The sequence below is a fragment of the Lepus europaeus genome, chromosome 18 (assembly GCF_033115175.1).
Source record: "Lepus europaeus isolate LE1 chromosome 18, mLepTim1.pri, whole genome shotgun sequence".
Classification (NCBI taxonomy): domain Eukaryota; kingdom Metazoa; phylum Chordata; class Mammalia; order Lagomorpha; family Leporidae; genus Lepus; species Lepus europaeus.
Genome location: NC_084844.1, coordinates 14,131,381 through 14,144,785, shown reverse-complemented (window position 1 = coordinate 14,144,785; position 13,405 = coordinate 14,131,381). Strand labels below are relative to the sequence as shown.

Genomic DNA, 13,405 nt, shown 5'->3' with positions numbered 1-13,405 from the left:
TTATAATGATTACATCTTTCTAAGAACAAAAATCCTAAAAAGAACTTTCCTCATTTTTACCACACTTTAAATATATTTCAATGATATGACCTATTACTTCACAGAAGACTAAGCTTATTTTCAAGGGGTATTATCAAGGCTGACAGACCAAAAATCTGACCTACCTGTTATATTTAAAAATGCTGTAGAACAAAAGCTCTTTGTAACGCTTTTCTCCTGCTTCTCTCCTGCATGCAGGCCTTGAGCGAGCAGAACTCTTGCAGATTTCACTTCACTGCCTGCAGACAAGCAGAGCAGGGAAAAGCGTTACTGTACTTGTCTGTACATATGCCTGCAAGTGTGTAAAAGCTCCATCACAGCCAGCTGTTAACATGGCGTCAACCCATGCAAAAATGCAATGAACTATCAGTGAAATCCTAACTATTTCAATGACTCTAAGAGAGGTCAAATTTTTGGTCCAACAACCTTGATTTCAAAGTATCATTCAGTAAGGCAACAATATTAGAAAAATTCACCTAGTATAAAAAAATTCTAAGCCTTTCAAGTGAGGACTACAATTTTTTAAATAAGAAACACGGATGGCATATTTGAGTCCCTGGTTCCAGTAGTATCTAAACCATACATATCCCTGGGCTTTTAATTATGCAGATCAGTACAATCTCTTTTTAAAAATTAAGCCAGTTTGAATTTTGTCTCCGCTGACTTCAAATGAAAAGATCTTGACTAAAATGTCATTCAGTATGTACACTCTAATTTCCAAATACAACAGATCTTGGCAAGTATCTACTGCATACTATATCAAAACTACAGAACCAGAACCAAGTATTAAACAGCTAAATCCTCTCAAAACCAAACGTTTTAAAAAAAGATCACATTAAACTAGTTTCCCAACTGGTAAGCCTGGTTTAAAGGTATGGTGAAATACTAATTTCCAAGGCCTCAAGGCAGCCCATCATCAGGTTAAGCAACTCCATCTACCAACTACATGGTACTTTTACATATACTATGATATAAAACTATTGAGAAGTTCCACATTAAACAACAGTAAACATTTGTTAATTTCAGATATTCTGGGGGACAGGCTAAGTGTAAATCTCTAAAAATTAATAATCACACTGAATTACTTAAGTGTGCCATCACATTCTGTCCAAACATTCCTGGGCCAGAAATTAATCAGAAGTATAATTTACACTTAGAGAAGTAAGTGCTCTCACTTTAAGGAAATTTCAGGTAATACCTGTATAACACTTGACAAAGTAGACCCTTTTATAATTGAATATTAAATAGAGGGCTCAATTAGATTCTCTTAAAACTTCAACTTCATCAAGTAACACATGATTCTAAACAAGTTTCAGGATATTCCATATTGAGGGGCCCTTCAATAGAATATTAGCATATAGACCAAAATATGACAGAGTCAGGATCTGGGGCTAACATTTGTTAGACTTCTGTTAGAAGACTTAATAAAATCAAATCAAAAGTTTTGCAAAGTGATCCAAAGTATTTCCCTGACCATTTTCCCTCCAACACACACCCTGGCAAAAAGCAAGAGAAGCTCCTAGGTATCCAGTTAATATAAATTTTATATATATAATATATATACATATATATATATATATATAAAACTAACAAACACATGAAAAGATGCTCAACATCCTTATTCCTTAAAGAAATGCAGGGGCCGGCATGGTGGTGTAGTGGGTAAAACCGCTGCCTACAGTGCCAGCATCCCACGTGGGTGCCGGTTCGAGTCCCAGCTGCTCCACTTAAGATCCAGCTCTGCTATGTCCGTTGCGGCCAATTGGGGATTGAACCAATGGAAGGAAGACCTCTCTCTCTCTCTCTGCCTCTCATTCTCTAGGTAACTCTTTCAAATAAATAAATAAATCTTTTAAAAAAAAAAAAGGAAATACAAATAAAAACTACAGTAAAGTACCACTTCATACTCACTAGGAAGATAATAATTTTTTTTTAAAGATTTATTTGAGAGGTAGAGTTACAGACAATAAGAAGGAAAAACAGAGAAAGAAAGGTCCTCCATCTGTTGATTCACTCTCCAATGGCCGCAACGGTTGGAGCTGCGCCAATCTGAAGCCAGGAGCCAGGTGCCTCCTCCTGGTCTGCCATGCGGGTGCAGGGGCCCAAGGACTTGGGCCATCTTCTAATGCTTTCCCAGGCCACAACAGAGAGCTGGATTGGAAGAGTAGCAGCTGGGACTAGAACCGGCACCCATATTGGATGCCAGTACCACAGGTGGAGGATTAACCCACTGTGCCACGGTACCGGCCCCTATAATTTTAATAGAGGTGAACCCTAAAGGCCAAATAAACTCCTGATCTCAAAGACCCAAGATGTGTGCATGTGAATGTGTGACTATGACACATTAACTATTAAAATTAACTCAAATATTTTATGTTGAAATGACAATATTTTAGATAAAATATATTATTATGTTGATTTTATGTTTCTTTTTTTAAAAATGTGGTTACTAGAAAATTTAAAATTTGATGAGCTCCTATTTGTGGCTCATGTTTCTATTCGGCAAGGCTGATCTTGACCTAGACGATAATGGAATACTGTATTCAAAATCTGGAGGGAAAGTGATGCTTCATTAGAAGTCTATACTTATAGGCCGGCGCCGTGGCTTAACAGGCTAATCCCGGCACACCGGGTTCTAGTCCCAGTTGGGGCGCCGGATTCTATCCCGGTTGCCCCTCTTCCAGGCCAGCTCTCTGCTATGGCCCGGGAAGGCAGTGGAGGATGGCCCAGGTCCTTGGGCCCTGCACCCGCATGGGAGACCAGGAGAAGCACCTGGCTCCTGGCTTTGGATCAGTGAGATGCGCTGGCCACAGCGGCCATTGGAGGGTGAACCAACGGCAAAAAGGAAGACCTTTCTCTCTCTCTCTCTCTCACTATCCACTCTGCCTGTCAAAAAAAAAAAAAAAAAAAGAAGTTTATACTTAGACAAACTATCAATCAAGTAATATAAAACAATACACTTTTCAGGTAAAAAAAAATCTTTCCCATCATTGTACTCTCTCTCAAAATGACAATGAAGACAGACTTTACCAAACTGAAAAGTAAACAAAAAACTAAAAATCACTGGACTTGGAAGAAACAAAACGAAATTCTCAAAAAAATCATAAAGACAAGTCCCAAGTCTTAGAGACCATATCAGACTAAATGAGGCAAGAGGGCAGAGGCTCCAGAGTGTCTCCAAGAAGAGAAACAAAAGCCAGTGGAATCCTGACATGACTGAACATGTGGAGAAGGGATATTAAGTTCCATAGGAGAGTCTGGGCAGTAATCAATAAGACAGAAAATTAAACAAGTGACAAAAATAGTTATTAACTTCGGACAAAAATTAGGACTGGCGCTGTGACATAGCGAGTTAGGCCGCTATCTGCAATACCAGCATCACATATGGGTTTCAGCTGTTCCACTTTCAATCCAACTCCCTGCTAATGTGCCTGAGAGAACAGAAGATGGCCCAAGTGCTTGGACTCCTGACACCCACTTGGGAAACCTGGAAGAAGCTCTTTGCTCCTGGCTTTCATCAGTCCCGGCCCCAGCTATTGTGGCCATTTGGGGAAGTGAACCTACGGATGGAAAATATTTCTCTAACTCTGCCTTTCAAATAAACAAAATCAATCTTTTTTTAAAAGAGAAAAAATGTTAAGAAAGGAAATATAATTCTTGTATACTATGTGATCCATGGAACTATTCACCAAAAAAGATCATGATTAAATTGGAGGGCTGGGAAAAAGCTAGGGGTATCTGAGTGCTGAAGGAGTGGGGATCAGGGATATCAGTTTTAAAAAGCTGACTCAGGGGCCAGCGCTGTGGCGTAGTGAGAAAAGCCGCCACCGACAGTGCCAGCATCCCATATGGGCACCAGTTAGAGACCCAGCTGCTCCACTTCCAATCCAGCTCTCTGCTATGGCCTGGGAAAGCAGTAGAAGATGTTCTAGTCCTTAGGCCCCTGCACTTGCATGGGAAGACCCAGAGGAAACTCCTGGCTCCTGGCTTCGGATTGGCGCAGCTCCAGCTGTTGGGGCCAATTGGGGAGTGAACCAGCAGATGGAAGATCTCTCTTTCTCTCAGAATCTCCTTCTTTGTCTGTGTAACTCTTTCAAATAAATAAATAAATCTTAAAAAAAAAAAAAAAGCTGATTCATCTAAGGTATGAAATTTTTAAACACCTAAAAGTAAATACAAAAAAAATTAAATCCTATAAAATAATCAAGATATCTAGAAACAGAAGAAAATGCTAGTATGAACAGGCAAATCCATTAAAGCAGTTACCTTGGGAATGGGAATCAGGAATGAGAATAGGGCAAGGAATCACTGTTTTCCATTAAGAATTTTATAATGGAGAGGGTACTGGGGTGCAGAGGGTTAAGTCACTGCTTGGGACCTGGCAACTCAGATAGGAGTGCCTGTTTCTAATCCTGCTTATCTGATCCTGGTTCCCGATAATGTGCCTGGGAAGCAGCAAATGATGGCCCAAGTTTGTAGTTTCTTGCCACCCACATCAGAGGCCAACATGGAGTTCCTAGCTCCTGGCTTTGGCCTGGTCTAACTCTGGCTATTGTAGACATTTAGGGAGGAAACCAGCAGATGAAGATCACTCTCCTGTCTCTCCCTCTCCCTCTGTCACTCTGTTTTTCAAATAAATAAATAAATATTTTTTTTAAACAATAAAACCCTTATAGTACCAGCTACTTTTTTTTTTTTTTTTTTTTTTTTTTTTTACACAGGCAGAGTGGACAGAGAGAGAGACAGAGAGAAAGGTCTTCCTTTGCCATTGGTTCACCCTCCAATGGCGCGCTGCGGCCGGTGCACCACGCCTATCCGAAGGCAGGAGCCAGGTGTTTATCCTGGTCTCCCATGTGGGTGCAGGGCCCAAGGACTTGGGCCATCCTCCTCTGCACTCCCTGGCCACAGCAGAGAGCTGGCCTGGAAGAGGGGCAACCAGGACAGAATCCAGTGCCCCGACCGGGACTAGAACCCGGTGTGCCGGCACCACAAGGCAGAGGATTAGCCTACTGAGCCACGGCGCTGGCCTACCAGCTACCTTTTTAAAAAGGCATCCATACCACTATGATTAAATGTAATTTCAGGGGCCAGTGCTGTGGCGTAGCAGATTAACGCCCTGGCCTGAAGCCCTGGCAGCCCATATGGGTGTTGGTTCGAGACCTGGCTGCTCTACTTCCTATCCAGCTCTCTGCTATTGCCTGAGGAAGCAGTGAAAGATGGCCCAAGTCCTTGGGCCCCTGCACCTACGTGGGAGACTCAGAAGAAGCTCCTGGCTCCTGGCTTTGGATCGGCGCAGCTCCAGCTGTTGCGGCCAATTTGGGAGTGAATCAGTGGATGGAAGAGACTTCTCTCTCTCTCTCTACCTCTCCTCTCTCTGTGCAACTCTTTCAAATAAATAAATAAATATTTTTTTAAAAAATGAAATTTCAAAAAAAGCCATTGGGGCCGGTGCTGTGCACAGTGGGTAAAGACATATGGATGCTGGTTCAAGACCCAGCTACTCCACTTCCGATCCAGCTCTCTACTATGGTCTGGGAAAGCAGTGGAAGATAGCCCAAGTCCTTGGACCCCTGCACCTGTGTGGGAGACCTAGAAGAAGTTCCTGGTCCTGCCTTTGAATCAGCAAAGCTCTGACGGTTGCAGCCAACAGGGGAGTGAAACAGCAGATGGAAGACTTCTCTCTCTCTACCTCTCCTTCTCTCTGTGTAACTCTGACTTTTAAATAAATAAATAAATCTTAAAAGAAAGAAAGAAAGAGCGCGCGCGTGCACGTGGTCAGGACTGGTGCTGTGGTACAGCAGGTTAAGCCAAGGCCTGCAATACCTGCATCCATCTGGGTGCTGCTTTGAGTCCTGGCTGCTCCACTTCCGATCTGGCTCCCTGCTAATGTGCCTGGGAAAGCAGCAGAGGATGGCCCAAGCGCTTGGGTTCCTGCACTCACATGGGAGACCCAGAAGGTCCTGGCTCCTAGCTTTGGCCTGGCTCAGCCTCAGTCATTGTGGCCATTTGGGTAGTGAACCAGCAGATGGAAGATACCCCTCTTTCTCTCTCTCTCAAATAAATAAATAAATCTTTAAAAAAAAAAAAAAAGCCACCCATATAGAAATAATCCTGATTTCTAGTTTTACACTTACAATTGGCCTAAGGTGAATTAACACCTTTATTTAACTGAAGGGAGGTGGTGTTGGGAGACTGCTTTATATTGTGAGCCAGTTTCATTTTGTGATTCATGGGGTTACTGGGGGCCCCTCATCTTTCAAATCCAACAACCAATAAGCCAAAGCACATTCCCAATGGGTTTTGTACCCCTGTGTAAAGACCAAATTGCACCACAGATATAAAACTCAGATCATTTTTTGTGATCTTTTCAAAGACTTTATCAAATAACATTAATTTCATGTTTATTTCAAATTAATCATTTAAACCTACAGATCATAATGCTGATTCCACTTTGGATCAAGTGTATTCTTCACAGTATCTGTAGAATGGCACTGCCCAGATCCATCAACCACCACTTTAGCAAATGGATCAGGAAGTCCTGTGGAAAAAAGGGGAAGTTTTTTTAAATGAAGAATATTTTGTCATTTAAGATAGGAGAATAATCACACAAAGATTACCATATGCTACAAGCTTATTCCATTCTTTCTTTTTAAAAAAGTTTAGCATTTAGCCAGAAATGTAAAAATTTAAAATCAAAGATTTAATTTACTTCTATATTAAATATCAAAATCATTATTTTCGCCGGTGCCATGGCTCAATAGGCTAATCCTCCGCCTTGCGGCGCCGGCACACCAGGTTCTAGTTCCGGTTGGGGCGCTGGATTCTGTCTTGGTTGCCCCTCTTTCAGTCCAGCTCTCTGCTGTGGCCCGGGAGTGCAGTGGAGGATGGCCCAAGTGCTTGGGCCCTGCACCCCATGGGAGACCAGGAGAAGCACCTGGCTCCTGGCTTCGGATTGGCTCAGCAGCGGTCGTAGTGGCCATTGGGGAGTGAACCAATGGAAGAAAGACCTTTCTGTCTCTGTCTATAACTCTACCTGTCAAAAAAAAATTTTTTTTTTAACTTTTATTTAATGAATATAAATTTCCAGTGTACAGCTTATGGATTACAATGGCTTTCCCCCCCCCCATAACTTCCCTCCCACCCGCAACCCTCCCCTCTCCCGCTCCCTCTCCCCTTCCATTTGCATCAAGATTCATTTTCAATTCTCAAAAAAAATTTTTTTAAATACCATACATGAAAAAAAAAAAAAAAACCTAAGGATAAACAAACACTCGGTAGTAGTGATTCTAACGGCTAACACTATGTCAGGTACTGTTCTAAGAGCTTTACAAATATCCTCACAATATCCATATGAGCTAGATAATGTTATTATCCCTATTTTACTGACAAGGAAACTAAGTCACAAAGGGGTTAACTAGCCCCAGGTCACACAAGAGTTAAATGGCAGAGTCAGGGTCTAAAGTTTAGATTCTAAACCCCTGCAGTCTGGCTCTGGACTTCATGCTCTGAACCACTATGCTGTATTACACCTTTGAATTACTATGCAGGAGAACTTGAAGGGGAAATAAAAGGCTTGGCCAAGAGGATGGAACTCATATGGGCTTGAAAAGATAAACAGGAAAAGGAGGACTTTCCTAGCAATACAAAGAGTGCCAAGGAAAGGATAACAATATTTGAAAGCCTTGAGGAATCTAACCAAAGCTTCTGTGCTAGGGTATAAAAGTAAATACTGTTGGAGAAATACAACTGATTGAGTATGAGAGGTTTAGATGTCAGAAAAATAGAGTTTGGAATGATTGCAGATAACAGGGAGCCATTTTTGTTCTTGAGCATGGCTATAAATATAGTCACATATTTCTACTAGTGGTTCTCAGGGCAGACTAAGTGAAGGAAAGGCTAGAGGCAGAGACCATGTATGGTGCTTTAGTAATAATCCAATAGTTGGATAAGAAGACTCAAAATTTGGGAAGTCACATGATAGAGAAAGGAAATGACATTTAAGGCAGCTACTCTGAAAGACACAATAAAAACTAATATAAAAAAAGTATCAAAGATAATACCATAGTTTTCAGCCAAAGCAATAATGAAAACTGTGGTTCTTTTGATGAAAATTATAGTTAGAAAAAGGTGAAACTAAAAATGGTAAAGAGATAAAAGAAATAATTTACAAGTCAGACATACTGGGATAAAGTAAATTTTCCTGTGTACAGTTGAAAATACAGAACAGAATGAGGCTGGTTGCTGATGAATGGAAAAATTTTTTATCTTGATATCTATGCTAATTTAAGTCAAAATACTTGTTTGTCAAGACTCAAGACAGACAGAAATCACCTATCCAGTCTCCCAAATCCATGATTCTGTGATCTATCATCATCAAATAAAGACTAAAACTTAAATATTATTTATTTATAAGGCAGAGAGACACAGAGACAGAGAGAGCTTCCTTCTACTGGCTCATTACCCAAATGCTCACAACAGCAGGGGTCAAAGCCAGGAGCTAGGAACTCAATCCATTTTCCATGTAGGTGGTGGCAATCCAATTATTTGAGTCATCCCCGAGACCTCCCAGGGTCTGCACTTTCAAGAAGCTGAAGTCAGGAGCCAGAGCCAAGAATTGAACCCACGTACTCTGATATAGGACATGGGTGTCTTGATCAGTAGGGTAAACATACTAAGTTCTAAAGAAATTTGTTAACTTATAGTGTGAAATCTAAATTATTTTGTTCTTTTAGAGTTGTTCATATGACAACTTATCATTTTTAAATGTGTTTAATGAAAAAGTATTTTTACCTCTACATTAAGTATTTTCTCTTGGGAAGAATCCACTCTATCTTGGGCTTCTGAATCAACTATCTAAATAAACATAACATATGTTCGCAAAAACAATCACATTTCCAACTTTCCCTTTGGATATCACCTCACTAAAGATTTAAGGACTGAGGCTAGAACAGTTGTATAGTAGGTTAAGTTGCATGCATGCAACACTGGCACCCCATATGAGTGTGGGTTTAAGTCCCAGCTGCTCCACTTCCAAACCAGCTCCCTGTTGATGTGTCTAGGAAGGCAACGGAAGATGGTTCAAATGCTTGGGCCCCTGCAACCATGTAGGAAACTTCGAGGGATTTCCAAGCCCCTAGCTTGGGCCCAGCCTAGCCCAGCACTGGCTGTTGGAACCAAAGATGGAAGCTCTGAAAACAGAAGATGGAAGCTTGCTCTCTCTGTCTCTCCCTCTCTGTAACCCTAATGTTCAAATAAATAATTTTTAAAAAGTTAAGGACTAAGAAAAACTTTTTCCACACAAAACCTCTAAGTTCGGCTTCCAGATCCTTAGGAAGTTTGAGTCTGAGCCGCCTATGTTGTTCTGCAAAATAATAACAGACCAAATACAAGTACTATATCTTAACAAACAGAATCTAGGTGTCAACAAATTACTAAAGGCAACACATGGATTTTTTTCCTCTAATGAAAAATACATAAATATGTATTTCATCCTCCTGTAGTCATGTTTCACATTAAAATTTTTTATGTAATTCAATTTAAACTAAATCACAAGCAAAATCAACTATATTTTAATAACTGCACTCTGACCAACACACCAAAATTTAATTAAAGAGCTAAAGAACTATTATCTAAAATTAATATGAGCAACCATCAACTTACAAACTGCTCAAAAATATCCCTTGTATACAGGTAAATCTAGCACAGCAAGGATCTGGGGCCTTGGCCTGTGTGAAAACAGGAGATACTGCATCCCTCACTGATTCACTTCTGCAGTCCTGAGGATTTGCTCTCCTGTTTCCCTTTCCAAGCTATCCTATAGCTCCCATTCTAAGTTTTAAAAATAATCAGTTTCCCCTAATCTTCTTATCCCAAAAGCAAGTTCACACTAAAAATTTATCAATTTTTACTGCCTATACCAATTAAAAAGGGAAAAAATTTCTTTTAGCTATCATTTAAGGATAAATAAAAACAGATAACGCTCAGCTCTCAGAGGTTCACAAAGAATTAAAGTAGGATTTACCTCTAGATTTCATAGAAAAACAGAGAATATTGGGATATTTTATTAGAGAATCTGTATCTTGGGGCCGGCACCGTGGCTCACTTGGCTATTCCTCTGCCTGCGGTGCCGGCATCCCATATGGGCGCTGGGTTCTAGTCCCGGGTTGCTCCTTTTCCAGTCCAGCTCTCTGCTATGGCCAGGGAGGGCAGTGGAGGATGGCCCAAGTGCTTGGGCCCCTGCACCCACATGGGAGACCACAAAGAAGCTCCTGGCTCCTGGCTTCAGGCTGGCGCAGTGCCGGCAGTAGCGGCCATTTGGGGACTGAGCCAACGAAAGGAAGACCTTTCTCACTGTCTCTCTCTGTCTGTCTATAACTACCTGTCAAAATTGAAAGAAAAAAAAAAAGGGGGGGGGGGGCTCTGGAAAAAGGAAAAGAATTTGAAAAGACACCTAAAAGACAAAACTGAAGGTTTCCTCTTCAAAGCCAGAGCAGAAGCCTTGGAGAATAAAGCAGCAGCTATCCAAGTACTCCCCAACTCCCTCCATTTTCACCTTGTCACCAGCATATCCAACCTATCTGCCACTTTACAGTCCCATTAGCATAAATCTTAGATCAACCTTAAAGAGAGAGAGAGAGAGAGAAAGTGCACCCTAGGTATTAGGTTATTAGTGACAAGGATGGAGTGGTGAGACACAGCCTGAAAAATAATATTAACAGGTAGCAGCAAGCAGAGATGGGTTCTCTGGCCACTGTATTCTCCTACTGTGACATGGTGTGGGGTGGAGGGCACGTGGTACATAAATTAAAGACTGTTTATAATTTCCCTTTTATATTCCAAATTATCCTATTTAACCACTTTCTCAGAAAAGCACAAAAATACCATGAAATTTATGATTATATGGTTTTATAAGATGTCATTTTTATAAACTTTAATTCAGGTTCTATTCTACAAACACTGGAATAAAACTTTGGGTAGAATAAATTAAGTATGATTTAAAAATATATCAAGAACTTATTATTTCTTTTAATCAAACCCCTGAAAATTACCTAATGTAATATTAAATTAGACAGCACAGAGCCTGTTTTTGCTGGCTGATAGGACATACATTTAGAAATCTAGTTTCTAATTTCAAACTTTTTATATATAAAAATTTTGTTGGCTAAAAAAGTTTAATAAAAATTATGTCATTTTTACTCAATAATTTAAAGCTATTGTAAAGTAACATATTACAGTGTAATCTGAACACATGGGTGGGGCACTTCCCAATTCTCTCTCACAAAACTTAATCCTAAATAAAGTCACAAAAAAAAGTTCACAACGGATTAGTAAACAGACTGAAAATATGGGAACCAAATGTTTGCTTTGGAGTCTGACAGAACAGCATCATCAAGTATGGTAGAGCCGACTTTTCTACACTCGTAAATCCCAAACAGCCTCAGTGACTTTCCTATCATCCAATGTTAAATGCATAGGTAAAATTTTCTACAAAATGTTTAAAAAGAAAAAAAGTTTGCGAAATAATCTGACACTGTTTCTAGAAATCTAGTGTTACACATACCTTCATCATGCACTGTGGGGCTCTACATTCACACAACTGTATATGCATGGCTAAGTATGTGAGAGGGGCAGATAAAGGGAAAAGAGTTTTTAAAGCTAAAAAGTACAAAATCTTCCCCCAAAAAATCTCTGGAATAAAGCATTCATAAAACACTGAATTTCTGAATAAAGAAACCCCTAAAACCAGACACTTCAAAAATACTATCCAAAAAACTCTAGACAGAATATAAAACATTTGTATTGAAAGTTAATTTACTTACGGAAAAAATCCTTTTTCACCAGGTTTTTTGCACAGAGTACTATAAAGGAAACAAAAAATACATAGGAAAAATTAAAATGGTGAAACTGCATTAATTCATTTTAAAACACTGAAACAGCAGTGGATAATTAAACACTAACTACAGCAAGGAATGAGATATGGTCACAAACTTTCACTAGCAGCAGGCAAAAGACAGCTAAACACTGCAACTTCAGCAGTGATCATAATAGCTGAGGGCCAGAAACTTTGTAAATGTGATCTTTTATTGAAGATGCAATTCCTATCTTTCATTAAGATTTATTCTCAGAGAAACTCAATGACAATGGGAAAAACAATACTAAGGAAGAAGTACAGGTTGTCATACCTATGTTAAAGATGAAATAATTTTATACTGAAGAGATCACAAATATGATAAATTAAGGCTTTCCTGATAAAAGTGAGATTTTTTTTTTTAAAAATGTTCTTCTTTAATTAACACACAATTATTCTTAGGTGTTTAAATTTAACTGAAAATTGATCCCTGTTAAAAATAAGAGTGGGAATAAGAGAGAGAGAAGATGTGCAGTTCACTCGGACTTAGCCCTAATGGTAGAGCTAGAAACGTGCCATGAAACTACAAATCCCATTAAGTTGGCATGTACCAATGCCATCTTACTAGTTAAAGTGAACAGTTTAAGTTCATAATTGATCATAAAGATAGGATTAAGTATCAAAGGAACCACATAAATAAGACTAGTGTCTGCTAATACTAACTGATTGAATTAAAAAGGAGAGAACAATCCAACATGGGAAGCAGGATACACAGCAGACTCATAGAATGGCAAATGCCCTAAACAGCGCTTCTGGCCTCAGAATCAGCCCTTAAGGCATTTGGATCTGGCTAAAAAGCCCATGAAGTTTCTCAGGCATGGAAAGCCTAGATAAATTTTACTATATACAAATTAGATCTTAATTTTAAAATTATTCCTTATAAAGAGTCATAAACAGGCTGGCACTGCGGCTCACTAGGCTAATCCTCCGCCTGCAGCACCGGCACCCCAGGTTCTAGTCCTGGTTGGGGCACTGGGTACTATTCCCGGTTGTTCCTCTTCCAGTCCAGCTCTCTGCTGTGGCCTGGGAAGGCAACAGAGGATGGCCCAAGTCCTCCGGCCCTGCACCCACATGGGAGACCAGGAGGAAGCACCTGGCTCCTGGCTTCGGATCGGCGCAGCGCACTGGCTGTAGTGGCCATTTGGGGGTGAACCAATGGAATAGGAAGACCTTTCTCTCTGTTTGTCTCTCTCTCTCACTGTCTAAATCTGCCTGTCAAAAAAAAGTCAGAAACAAGTTTCTTTCATTCAAATTTGATACCACTAAAGGGAAAACACCAATTTTCATGTATTTATAATTTGTCTCTTTTCAAGATTTATTCTTATTTATTTGAAAGGCAGAATGTCAAAGAGAAAGGGAGAGACAGAGATCGATTGACTGATCTTCATCCACTGGTTCACTCCACAAATGGTTAACAGCCAAGTCTAGGCCAAGTTGAAGCCAGGAGTCTGGAATTTA

At 40.0% G+C, this 13,405-nt stretch overlaps 1 protein-coding gene across 3 annotated transcripts in view; it reads right to left on the bottom strand.

The window, feature by feature from the left end:
- The window catches only part of SMURF2 (SMAD specific E3 ubiquitin protein ligase 2), a 137,833-nt gene that overhangs the window by 59,802 nt on the left and 64,626 nt on the right, over window positions 1–13,405 (bottom strand). For 2 of the 3 annotated variants that reach the window (XM_062215660.1, XM_062215659.1), the window contains exons 2-3: window positions 11,859–11,897; window positions 6,469–6,577 (exon numbers count right to left, since the gene is read on the bottom strand). In XM_062215660.1, the coding sequence (XP_062071644.1) occupies window positions 6,469–6,577; window positions 11,859–11,897 (148 nt within the window). Of the gene's footprint in view, window positions 1–164; window positions 224–6,468; window positions 6,578–11,858; window positions 11,898–13,405 lie in introns of those variants that run through there. The other variant, XM_062215661.1, reaches the window with a different exon arrangement.